The sequence below is a fragment of the Ptychodera flava genome, chromosome 7 (genome assembly GCF_041260155.1).
Source record: "Ptychodera flava strain L36383 chromosome 7, AS_Pfla_20210202, whole genome shotgun sequence".
Classification (NCBI taxonomy): Eukaryota; Metazoa; Hemichordata; class Enteropneusta; family Ptychoderidae; genus Ptychodera; species Ptychodera flava.
In genome coordinates, this window is record NC_091934.1 from 29,807,935 (window position 1) to 29,821,113 (window position 13,179).

The 13,179-nt window shown below is 39.3% G+C and overlaps 3 protein-coding genes across 3 annotated transcripts; all 3 read left to right on the top strand.

The window, feature by feature from the left end:
- The first annotated feature begins 361 nt into the window (after positions 1-361).
- LOC139136427 (uncharacterized) lies at positions 362-3,901 on the top strand. The gene is made up of 2 exons (XM_070704151.1): positions 362-1,440; positions 3,808-3,901. Exons 1-2 carry the CDS (start codon positions 902-904, stop codon positions 3,899-3,901), a joined length of 633 nt encoding a protein of 210 aa, XP_070560252.1. The 5' UTR covers positions 362-901.
- Positions 3,902-5,294: 1,393 nt separating this feature from the next.
- Positions 5,295-11,052, top strand: LOC139136428 (protein mono-ADP-ribosyltransferase PARP11-like). The gene is made up of 6 exons (XM_070704152.1): positions 5,295-5,557; positions 6,843-7,045; positions 8,376-8,597; positions 9,455-9,901; positions 10,295-10,515; positions 11,018-11,052. Exons 1-6 carry the CDS (start codon positions 5,375-5,377, stop codon positions 11,050-11,052), a joined length of 1,311 nt encoding a protein of 436 aa, XP_070560253.1. The 5' UTR covers positions 5,295-5,374.
- A 428-nt stretch (positions 11,053-11,480) lies between these two features.
- LOC139136429 (uncharacterized) lies at positions 11,481-12,506 on the top strand. The gene has a single exon (XM_070704153.1). It carries the CDS (start codon positions 11,481-11,483, stop codon positions 12,504-12,506), a length of 1,026 nt encoding a protein of 341 aa, XP_070560254.1.
- The last annotated feature ends 673 nt before the right edge of the window (positions 12,507-13,179 follow it).

The following is a 13,179-nucleotide window of genomic DNA, read 5'->3' on the forward strand; positions in this document are numbered from 1 at the left end:
GTTGGGAGGAAAGACGGCAATATCGGACGAGGGAAGGCATTGCTTAGTCACAGAGGAAGAGGGCGCGGTGGTTTTCCCAAATCCTACAATGGATCTTCGCAACCTCTGCCACGTCCGAGTACAGGAACACGTTATTTTAACGGACCGGAGCCCGTAACTTTGATGACCCCACGAACATCTTCACAGCCTCAGTTCCACACAATTGCCCCCTTCGGCTTGCCGAAAGTACACACAGGCTCGAAGCAGCCGTTAACCGTTAAACAAGCGACGACTGTAAACCTGCAAGGAAAAGAAACACGTCCCGGAACCGATATCCGGCTGCCGATAGCTTAGAACAGCTCAACACAGGTGACGAAATAACTTCTCAACCGGGACCATCCGAATCAGACGTATTTAAACACATTCTGAAGAACTTCAAAGGCAAGGCAACTGTTGACGAACTCAGATCAAACGTAGAGATTTTCCCACCTGAAGTTGATATACAGAAATGGCTTGAAAAACACACGACAAGATTTCATCTGGAGAAACCGCAGACGGGCAGACGATCGTGTCACTACTTGAAACCAGAAGCCGGGTCTGCATTTTTTACAATTCAGCTCATAAAAAGTGTAACAGTGTCTCATGCGGGTACCTCCACGTCTGCAAAAAATACGTGTCCGGATACTGCAGGTTTGGTAATAAATGTATATTCGCTCACAACTTCGACGAAAAAGTCACACAGGAGAACCTGAAGAAGCTGAACCTGGATGACGTCAGTGATGAAGAGATACTTTCCCTGATACGACTGTCCTCGCCCTTTGTCTGTAATGATTACGTAAGACGCAGGTGTAACGCGGGGGAGGGGTGTGAGAGATTGCACCTCTGCAAAGGCTACGTCCTCAACCTGAAGACGTTCTGCAAGATGACAGGCGGTGAAAACTGTGACTTAACTCATGACCTTGACTCGGGTCACACAAAGGCTATACTTGGAAAGCACCAGATCGCGGGTCTGAAAGAGTACATGGTTCTGAAAACAATTCTCGTCGAGTACGATGGAAAGGCGAAGAGATTGAGCTCTGTCGTCGACCCACAAAGCGTAGCCACGAGAGCGCGCCCACTTTCAAACCCTCAATATCCGGCTCCAACTGCTCCTCTAGGGGGTTTGGATTTCGCTGGGGGACCGAGTACACTCCTTATGCCAAGGCAGCAGTCAGAAGAACCCCGGAGAAGACAACCTATTCGCATCGTCGATGACAGAGGCGCCTGGATATGTACTGACTTCATTCTGTCAGGCTGTGGCAAGGGAAGCAGGTGTAAGAAACACCATTGCCCTATGCCGTACCAGTGGGTGTTAGACTACGACGACGACGTACAACCATTGGCATTCACTGGAGAAGTCAACACATCGCTGGAAGAAGCCTTCTGTGACGTCACCAAGACTGGAATAACCGTACAGGGAAGGTGAGGGTTCATTGGTACTTGTTTGTTTGTCTTTTATCGTTGCTCTGATTGTATTGTTTTGGTTTGTTGCAATCTGACTAAAATCAGATGTACAGATGGTGACGATCTCGCCTTTGTTGACAGTCGCCTCATTTCATATTTTCGTCTGACTTGAATTAATCAATTTAGATTTGTTCATGCATATGTCAGTTGTTCTTTGTTTATTTTTCTGCTTGTGTATCATAAATTATTTAAGCAGATAAAAATACAAAATAGCAAACAAAACGAAGGACTCTGTGTTTGATTGTTGGTTGTCAACGAAGGTTACTCTCACTCGGGCTATCGGTTAGATTTTTTGGTTTACGATAAGTTCGTATTTTACAGTTATTGATGATCCTTTCACCTGTGTTACCGATAACCATTTACTATCACAATTCTGTGACGTCATTTGTTAATACTTGTTACACGTGCAGAAGAGATAGTTTATGTCACCGCCGATTGAGGCATACTTACCTATCAAATGTCAATATCTCGCCCTAAACATCTTTGTAAATGTGAAGAATGAAGCCGTATTTCAAAAACATACTTCCCTACTGTCACTTCAAACCCACCGACATAAACCACGCAAACATGCGGGCCAATTTGTCACAGTTTCTCCTTTTAAATGTCAAACAACCTTCAAATTGAAATACGACACATTTATCGCTCATTTTCAGTCTAAACACCGAGGTAAACAGTCATATACTCGTCGTATAAGCCTGTCTTATTTTATATGTAACGATACAATTTTGTATATCCTCGCATAAAGAAATTATTATTTCACGACAGCCAAGGACTATATGGGCTATACATTGTTAAAGTTCCTCCAAACTGCAACTATTACGACAAAATAATTATTTTATTTAAAACAAGGCAGGACTAAGAAGACACATCCCAGGCCGAACAAAAAAATTGTGCTGTTCCGATAACCCGACCTACCCTATTTTTTACCTGCCGACCCTAAACATTTTAGAGCTACGTAAACACGCAAATAAAAAAGAAAGAAAAATCTGTAAAATCACGCGTTCGTTTCTTGGCATTTGATTTTTAAGTTCTTGAACGGGGATGTCTTTTATGTTTTTTCCCTTTCATATGTATGATACATTTTTCTGGAAATGTAGCCAGTTTGACAGCCCTGAACCCCTGGACAATGCATAAAAATAAAATATTTTTGAAAAAAAATTCCTACCGACCTACCTACCCTGTTTTTGAAAACTATGTTATCGGAACAACACAAGTTTTTTTTGGCCTCAGCTGTTACCTGTGTATCGAATTGGGTCAGCTGGCAGCTTATGTTTAACTCTGTACCTTACCAGTTTATCATTTCTGACCACGTGACCGTACGTTCAACAGTATTGGCTATCAAGTGACCTTTACTAAGGGTCTAAACTGACAACGGCCGTGATAAAATACACCTTACCGACAACAATTTTAAACAGATAAAGACATTGCCTCGACGGAATTGATCTAAAACCCGAAATTTTTTATGATGGTTTTTTCACATGTTTTTGTATATCAATTGTTAGTTATTGTGCCATTCCAGAAAGCATGTTGAAACACCACTATATCGTGTACGTGTAAAATGCACTGTGACTGTTAATTTAAAACTTTTAACCTCTGTCCTTACCATAATTTACCTATCAACGATAACAATGCAGTAGAGACAATGCATGGGGTGAATTGTATATCTCAATATGCGTTGGGATGTAGACAAATTGTCGTTGACATTGAAGCAAAAATGTTCGAAAAATATCATCAAAAATTACAGCTACACAGCAAAAAATATCAGCTCACGTGACATCTCTGACATAACTCTGTGGTACAGGTCGGTGTCAGCAATGACGTCACATGGTTGTGCCTGCTGCTGATTGTCCTGTACTACGGGGGCATGACTGCATATACACATTACCACAGTGATGTGACAGTCACGGTGACTGGCATTTCTGCCTGTATCAGCGCCAATATCCATTAGGCTGCGTACAGAGCTATCCTATGAAATTTAGACCTGAGTCAAGCCAGTGTATACAAGTCTGAAATTAGAAGATTATTCAAACCCTGCAGCAGGTCATGTATAGAGACTCTGGGCATGGACACACCCTCTTTACACGTGTCGGTCAGGAGTTCACAGCACTGGATACAGTCCTGTACAGCCAGGTCTTTATTCAGTTCTGTTGATACAACTCTGACATCTGTCAAAGTTTTCAGGCCCTTGAGATCTGCTACAGGTTCTGGTTAGACTCTGTTGCAGGCTTGCCCTGAAATGTGCCTGTGGTTTCGTTCCGTGAACTGCTCTTTTGAGAATAAATCAAGGACCAAGTTAAAGTCTGTGTTCTCCTTCGTTCCTTCTAGGTTAGTTCCCGCCTCACAAGGACAACAGAAAGAAGGCCAGACAATACGAAGGCCAGTAAGGTGTGGAATTGATTTGCGTTTCATCTTGTCCTAGAAGTTCAGAAAGCTAATATTAGACCTTTAAAACGATACTTAAAGTCCTCTTCAGCTTTATCCCTTTCAGTCCTTTCATAAAGATGGTCAGAAATCAAATGCGACTTGTGTAAAAGTGATTAGGTCAGGTAAAAAATCAAGTAAAAATGCAAACAAATGTCTGCGGTTGGCGGTTTTTGTAGAGTAGGGCGGGTTACAGAAACACGCGTCACATTTTTTGTTTGACCTTACTGACGTGTGACAAAAGCGCTTTTCAAACATTGACAGCGAATGCGTAACTCAGATTTGAACAACTAAATGATTTACGAACATGACGGCCACATATACAGGCATGTAAATCCCCAGAATTAAATCGACCAAATAATTACAAAGGATTGAAATCAATATGCTTCGATAACAGGCGTTCGAAACATCTCCACAAATACAGGATTATATTTTTGGTAAACAAAATGCAAAGTGATACAGCTAACCGTGTCTTAAAACCCGATAATTTTCGTAACTATCCGATATATTCTTGGTAAAAAAATTCAGTCACCGAGGAACGTTCAAAAAATTCCTGCTAATTTATCATACATTTAACGATAATTAGAACGCGATAATTGACTATTTTTAGCCATGTTTATCATCTTTCGCCGATTTAGCTTTCGAGGGTTAGGCATGTCGTCTAGAAAAAAAATCGTACGTATAGTAAGGAAAAGGCAACCTAACTGTAAACAGCTGTTAAAACACCCTTTATTAGCCAACGAATACGTCCCTAACACTGATAATAAACTTTCCGTTTTTTTCTCACTTTAACTTTACATTGTATGAAAACTTTAGTCGTTGTCATAAATTCATTAGGCACATCTTCTTAGTTATGATAGTTCAAACTGTTCAAATGTCCGACTATTCTCTTTCAAAATCAAACATAGAAATCCAGCGTTCTACCTTAAGAATCTCTCTCACCGGACCACTTGTATTTGGCAGTCTTTGCCTTCTCTCTGTAAAACACGTTTCCTGGTTCACCCTCTGAAAATCACACTAAACGTTGAAAAACCTGGTGTACAAGATGTTGATACCTCTGTATCTGTAATATCCATTGCAGATAACTGCATTTTCGTGCGGAACAAAATTCAATTGTCGACAAAAACATTTCATGTTCCATACGGGACATTGTGCCGTTATAAGTTTGTACTTCGTCATACTTTAGATATGAAAATGATAAAAATATATTTGGAGTAGAAAATAGACTATTAAAATATCATAGACAGGTGCATTTTGCCCTGTTATATTTCCATTTTTCCGATGTTGAACAGAACATCGCATCTCAAATATATATTTAACCCGCATACTCCAATTCATATGACTTCTAATCTGTATTTCGAACTCAATGTTGATAAACTCGTTTGTTTCAGATTTTGCAATGCTCCGCCGGACATGGACGCTATTGGCGAGATTAACGTCACTTTGACGGTATGTTTGCTAGGTATACAAAATGGACCGAGGTGGCAGGGGACTTTCAGACCTCCAAGAGACGTTCGTTGGGATTCGTCGACTTTCAACACCGTCCTACGCCATCGATCACAGCAGTGCCATGGACAGTAACCTCACTACTTCGTGGAAGTGGTACTGGCAAGATAACGGGAACACATGGGTGCCGTACAGCAACAACAGCGCGGTAAGTTTGCCCTAGGGTTGACAGCAACAGGACTAGATTTCAATGAAAAATGAAAGTGCCATAAGCTTATAGATAGGGAACCATCGCCAATATGTTTATTTTGATCAAATATAATACTCCTTTAGAAGTATACTGTCACCTGTTCCAATTTTGCCACAATTACCATGGACAGAGAAAATCTAATCAATCACAGATTTTAAGCGGGTGGCCGCTTTTTAAAAACAGCGTCCTCACATCGGCATTTTGAATACCAAAGAATGCCCCTTTGACCATGTATGGGTATATTTAGATCACAGATGACTGTATACTTTCAAGGAGTGGCACTTTCTCTGGTACCGGTATATTGTCTGAATACCAATTTGTATCAGACATGCGTGGACGGCAAAACCAAAGACCCATTCTCTTTATTCATTGTGCACTCATTGAAAAGCGAAAATCATGAAGTTAAGAGTCCACAAAGTGCTCCTTCCTTAAAAACAGTCTCTGTAAAATTTTGGCCACACTTCGTCAGTACAAAAATAAAGACATGGAAAAATTTTCCCAGTGATCCTGCTTTGAAAACATTGTATTCTATGGCGATGAATTCAGTGGCCTGGCTTTACAAAAATTAGGATTTCCAGATATACACAACTCATAGCTGAAATCACACACTTTCTTTGACTTTTTTGATAGAGATCGTCAATTTTCAGCGCCACTTCGCGAAAACGAAACAGAATCCAATTCTCGGCTCTCTCTCTCTCTCTCTCTCTCCTCTCTCTCTCTCCCTCTCTCTCTCTCTCTCTCTCTCTGCTAATTTTTGAAGCTATACTCGCTTGAAATCGTTTGCTATGAGCATTTGTCGTGCTTGTAGTTATAAGGGTATTGAGATCAAAATCACGGTTCGTTGTCTGTGCATGGGATGATGCTTATCATGACAATATGACACTGCCAAAGCCTACGGAGAAGAGAGAAGGAAATCGCACTTTTAGATTGGACAGTAAAAACCGTTGTACAGTTGTTGAGGGCGCTCTGCGAAAAATTGCAATGAGAACGGGCGGGAAACTGTGATGCATACAGCGGAACGACTGTGCCATTATGTCATGAAATAAAAAATAAAAAAAAAAACAAAAAAAAACAAACAAATAAATAAATGAAATTTAATTAAATGAACAAACACAACGAATAAAAAATCAAAGAAAAATCAAAATCATAAAACAGAAATGTCATACCATATATAAATGCGGGTAAGTCCAGTGAGTATTATGAAGTATGCTTAACACTCAAAATTATCACATTTACATATCAGGGCCTGGGTCAAGCGAACAGCGACGACATCGAATCGGCATATCAAAGCGAAAAGGACACTTTCTACTTTAATGCTGGCGACTACCGCTACATGTTGTCATTTAGAAGCATGAGACAAACTAACCTGCAAACTCGGACAACCAGAGAAGTAAGGAGAAGACCAGTGTTTGTGTCACCTAAATCCATTGATGGCCGTTTGTCAAGGTAGATTTCGTTTCTATATGTGTTCGGTATTAGCATGGTGCATTTATCTCCCATTATATCACACACGGTTACTCTATCCCAAAGTAGTGTAACCGTGTATCATACAGCGGCCAGTTCGCTCCGCAGCTCTAGTTGCGCTACACCGATTCACCATCAAACGAGAGCTTTATCAGGACCGAACTAAACGAGTAGAGAAAGTAAGCCAGCTTGCAGTACCATGGCACGCTGCTAGTTAATGTTTAAAGGAAGTGAAGGAGCCAGAAAGGGTGTCATTGTGTAGCCAGTGAGGAGATTTGATGGAGTCTAGCCATTCTTTGCCACTTCGCAGTTGAACAAATAATTTATTTTGGGAGTCAGGAAGTGGTCAAAATGAAATTTAAAACCATATGCAGTTCGAATATTGTCATAGCCTTGCAGCTTTATAGTGAGAAGAGTAATGAGAATTAACCACACGGTGATATTAAATAGAAAATAAAAGTGCATGCTTTTTAAAACTTTATAAATAATATGAAATGTTGGCTCGCAAAGAAAGAAAGGGTCTGCTGTGATCCAACCAGCCATTCCATGAACTTTTAAACAAAACAACTCATCCGTCACATTTGGAGCCGAAACCCGGAGAATAGTACTCTCACTCAGGTTAATTGAAGACATAGTTACATGCTCATGCAAGGTTTTCCATGCTAACTTTGTGTACTGTGTCTGGTGGCATATGTATGTCGTGAATTTGTGGGGCAGTTAAGGTACAATGCGCCTTTGGGACAAATATTGGACAAACTTTTGCAATTCTTCTCTGATGTACCCTTTTGAGGGGCTCATTTTGAAATCCTTAGAGTAAGGAAAACATTCACCCTCTTGGTTTTTGAAAATCAATTTTTTTTAATTTTTCTTCAAAGAGTTAACACAGGGATAGCGGCCATTTTGAATTTAAAATATTAGCAAATCCTGGTAAATTTGTTTCTCTAGTACCAAAATTTGCAAGGCGACCCCCGAATTTTATTCTTGATTTTGATAGACAATGCCTGATAGATTCTTTGAGGAAAGTTTGAGAAAAAGTTTAAGTCTTTTACTTTCTTGGCGCATACTACCTTAACTGAAAAAAGTATATGAACGGTGCCTGTCGAGCAAAATTTTCATGTAGAGATCAGTAGAGACCCTACCAAATAATTGCAATATTATCAATACTTTAAATACATGTAATCGGGTTAATAGTCGATTTTTTAATTTTCAATCTAACAAATACAAGGGCGTGTAAGTCAGCCTCACACATGTTCAACATAAACTTTACAGTTCATTTTCTGTTTATTTTGAATTTATTCTTCTCAAATCTCAGGTTAAAAGGCACAAATCATCTACAGTCAGATGCAACTATATACCCATCGTCCTGGGAACCTATGCCCCCTGGGAAAGAATTTATTCGCTGCCTCCTAAACACATCATCAGCCGAATTTAAATTTGTGGAAAGTGTCTTTCGAAAGTCTATGCAGCAACACAAGGCCAAGATAAATTCCATACAGAGGGTCCAAAATCCTCATATTTGGGACAAATATCAAAGGTAATGATTAAATATGACGAGGTAAATATTGAAAACTTATCTTTTGACAGAAAAATAACTTTTGCATAGTTGAACTTGTTAGTAAGTATAGATAGCATTCGGTGCATCCTCCATTGCGATCAAGGGAGTTGACCATATATAATAGTATAAAATAAATATATATAATATATATATATATATAATATATATATAGATATATATATTATAAAATCGAAAAGTATACAAATGTCCTCGTGGAGTGTTCGAATTATAACACGAATTACTTCAGGTACAAAGAAACGAAATCTGTTTTATTCATCCTGCAATCCACAGACAGAAGTGTAAGGATTGTTAGCTCGACGCTCTGAGTTGATTTCAAAATGTCGCCACCAAATCAATTATTATTTATCAAATTTTGACACAACCTACAAATGGAGTGGTACGTCCCAATCATAATAATAACAGTGTCGAGCTAGGTATCCTTTCACTTATATCTGAGCATTGCAGGATGCATGAAACTTATGTAGCAGATTACAATACTATTTTCTTGAAGTAATTTGTATTATTATCAGTTCAGAGGTTGCCATAAAGCCATTATGGTGATAACCGGGAGGGCACATTGTATACATTTTGTATATATATAAATATATATATATATTATAATATATATATATATATATATATATATATATATATATATATATATATATATATATATATATTCATCCAAATATTGATGGTCATTTACCTTTAAAATTATCTTTGAGTGTTACTTATCCATTAAATGAATGGAGACAGATTTTTGCCGTTTATAACGTTTTGACTTGTCAAAAAAACAACCTGCTTAAATTTTGCAATGGCCGTTTCATCTTGAACAGACAGAAGAAGTACATGGTACAGAAAAACGGAGACACTGGTCTTCAAGTGAATCTTTTCCACGGAACTGATGAACAGTCTGTGCCCAAGATCTGCCGACAAAATTTCGATTTTAGGGTCGCGGGGAAGAATGCAACACTCTTCGGACATGGGACATACTTTGCACGCGATGCAAGTTATAGTGACCGCTACTCCAGTGACGATGACCATGGCCAGCGGCACATGTTCTTTGCGTATGTCCTGGTTGGACGATATACAGTCGGACAGAGCTCCTACAAACGACCCCCTGAAATCAATCAGCACACTGGGGAACTGTACGACTCGTGTGTGAACAGGCAGAATGATCCGACTGTCTTCGTCATATTTGACCGTGAGCAGTGCTACCCTGCGTACTTGATAAATTTCACGAAGTTAAACGCGAATAGGGGACCGCCTTCTGCAGCCATTGGGTAATCATGGGTAACTTGTATCTCTAGTACCAAATTTGATGATGACCCGCGATTCTTATAGCGATTTTGAAAGACAATGGTTGAAAGATTCCTCGTGGAAAGTTTGAACAAAAGCTAAAGTCTTTCACCTTCGAGGCGCATAATTTAAGTCTATGAGTGTCTGTCGTTCAAAATTTTCATGTAGAGATCAATGATCGTCTGGCAAACTCTAACAAATAATTGACAATATTATCATATCGTAAATAAAGTAATCGGGTTAATGGTGTGTTTTGATTTCCAATCTTAGTCAGCCTCACACAGGTATCGTCTTTGTCATAACATATTCGCACATATGTTCAACATAAACTTTACATTTCATTTTCTGTTTATTTTAAATTTATTCTTAAATCTCAGGTTAAAAGGCACAAATCATCTACAGTCAGATGCAACTATATACCCATCGTCCTGGGAACCTATGCCTCCTGGGAAAGAGTTTATCCGCTGCCTCCTAAACACATCATCAGCCGAATTTCAATTTGTGGAGAGGGTCTTTCGAAAGTCTATGCAGCAACACAAGGCCAAGATCAATGCAATAGAGAGGATCCAAAATCCGCTTACTTGGACAAATATCAAAGGTAATAATTAAATATGACGAGGATAATGTTGAAAACGTATCTCTTGACCGAAAAATAATTTTTGCATAGTTAAACTTGTTAGCAAGTATAGCATTCGGTACATGCTCCATTGCGATTAAAGGGAAGCGATCGTAAGGTTAATATTCTATACCTACGATACTACGATAAATATTATAGTATAAAATAAATAAATAAATAAATAATATATATTATATATATATATATATATATGTGTGTGTGTGTGTGTGTGTGTGTGTGTGTGTGTGTGTGTGTGTAAATCTCGAAGTATACAGATGTCCTCGTTGGAAATAACAGTGTTCGATGTTAACTGAACCAAGGTAATACATTACCAGGTCCTTAAGCATTTGAGATTTACAAATTTAAGTCGGACCATCCTGAACCACTGACAGTTAGTGGTGATACAAATAATAAAACGAATTACTTTAAGTACAAAGAAAAAGAAAATCTGTTACTTAAGTTTTATTCATCCTGCAATCCTCAGACAGAAGTGTAAGGATTCTTAGCTCGACGCTCTGAATTGGTTTCAAAATGTTGCCACCAAATCAAATATTATTTATCAAATTTGACACCACCTACAAATGGAGTGGTACGTCCCAATCATAATAATAACAGTGTCGGGCTAAGAATCCTTTCACTTATATCTTAGCATTGCAGGATGCCTAACACTTATATTCAATACTGTTTTCCTTAATTAATTGTTATATATATATATATATATATATATATATATATATATATATATATATATATATATATATATATATATATATATATTCATCGAAACGTTGATGGTCTTTTACCTTTAAAATTGTTTTTGAAAGTTTCTTATCCATTAAATGAATGAGAACAGAATTCTTCCTTTTATAACCGTTTTGAATTGTCAAAATAACAACCTGCTTAAATTTTGCAATGGCCGTTTCATCTTGAACAGACAGAAGAAGTACATGGTACAGAAAAACGGAGACATTGGTCTTCAAGTGAATCTTTTCCACGGAACTGATGAACAGTCTGTGACCAAGATCTGCCGACAAAATTTCGATTTTAGGGTCGCGGGGAAGAATGCAACACTCTTCGGACAGGGGACATACTTTGCACGCGATGCAAGTTATAGTGATTGCTACTCCAGTGACGATGACCATGGCCAGAGGCACATGTTCCTAGCGTACGTCCTGGTTGGCCGGTATACAGTCGGACAGAGGTCCTACAAACGACCCCCTGAAATCAATACGCTCACTGGGGAACTGTACGACTCGTGTGTGAACAGGCAGAATGATCCGACCGTCTTCGTCATATTTGACCGTGAACAGTGCTACCCTGCGTACTTGATAAATTTCACGAAGTTAAATGAGAATAGGGGACCGCCTTTTGCAGCCAACCAGCTTCGGAGTCAAGTTTCCACAGCAGCGCCACCACAACACACGGCCGTCACTTACAACCTCTCTTCAGGTCTGAATACAGATAGATGGATACCACACACCGTCTCATCCACCAGTACTGCTAATCTGGCTTCACCAACCACGTACGTTACGTCATCTTCTACACGCCCAAATTTGTCATCTCCCAGTTCTCAATATCCTACAAACAGCCGATCAACCAGTACATCTTCACGGAGCGAGGCTATCAGTACCCGTCAAACAGATTATTATCCCAGGGCTCCTTTTTCGGCAGATCAAACTTATTCTTCACCATCTCCAAACCCGGCGAGAACAGTAAATTCGGCATCGGGCGTGTCTACATCGGATGCAGCTAAAAGCGGTGGCTCGTTGTCGTCTTACAGTGCAAGCGTGGACATGTCGGGTGCATACTTCAATGCCATGTATTCGTCGGAGAACGCCAGAGCGCAAGACGCGATAAGGTTCACGCAGGCAGCTTCGGAGAGGGCATCAAGTGGTGCGCGTGCGTCCTTCATGAATAGATCTAACTCGGCCAGTGTTCGTCAGGAAGAGAAGAAAAAATGTGTCGTCATGTAACTATCAAATGCTTTAGAATATCATAGCTTTTTTCGATCTGAAAATTTGTTTCCAAGAATCTGGAATACAATTGTATAGTGCTTCATTCTTTCTTAATCCTCTCTCTTTTATGTGTGTAATTTAATCTAATATTATTTCACATTGTTCAAGCCAGTTATTTCTGTTGTCATCCAAGACATATTTTGATCTTAACATTTTTTCAGAGAAAAGGGTGCTTCCCTCATTATTAATGTTATCGTTTTACCAAAGCTTGAGTTTTGTCGTTGACAAATTAGCTCTTTGTAGTCGTAGCGACTGCCAGCTGACGGAGTAGCTGAAACATTGCGGGAATATGCTGTAGAGCGCCATGTGTGGCGATTTTTGCAATGTTCTCATCGGTATATCTGCAGTTGACTGTCAATAGCCCCTCGTGCCTTCTTTGTCTCAAATAACGACATTACCTTTGTGGCACTGACGGTTGTCGTGGATTTGCTTGTCCCATTAATCGGGAGCCGAAGGCTAGAGAAACGGTCGAATTGCAGGCCATAATGGTCCAAGCGACTAGCGACAGTCAACGACTGCAGTAAAATATGTATTCTGCTGTTGATTATATCAATTACGAAAATCATTATGTTGATATTTACAAATAGATCAGACAGGTTTAACAAGTGTGTGTGTGACGATGAAAATGTAG

What these genes read in the sequence shown, in the direction of transcription:
- LOC139136427 (XM_070704151.1), top strand. Translation starts at nt 902, where the DNA reads ATGACAGGCGGTGAAAACTGTGACTTAACTCATGACCTTGACTCGGGT. An exon ending in GGAATAACCGTACAGGGAAG is followed by an intron (nt 1,441 to 3,807) that starts GTGAGGGTTCAT and finishes CGTTCCTTCTAG; the next exon opens with GTTAGTTCCCGCCTCACAAG.
- LOC139136428 (XM_070704152.1), top strand. Translation starts at nt 5,375, where the DNA reads ATGGACCGAGGTGGCAGGGGACTTTCAGACCTCCAAGAGACGTTCGTT. An exon ending in ATTGATGGCCGTTTGTCAAG is followed by an intron (nt 7,046 to 8,375) that starts GTAGATTTCGTT and finishes CTCAAATCTCAG; the next exon opens with GTTAAAAGGCACAAATCATC. An exon ending in TACTTGGACAAATATCAAAG is followed by an intron (nt 10,516 to 11,017) that starts GTAATAATTAAA and finishes TGCAATCCTCAG; the next exon opens with ACAGAAGTGTAAGGATTCTT.
- LOC139136429 (XM_070704153.1), top strand. Translation starts at nt 11,481, where the DNA reads ATGGTACAGAAAAACGGAGACATTGGTCTTCAAGTGAATCTTTTCCAC.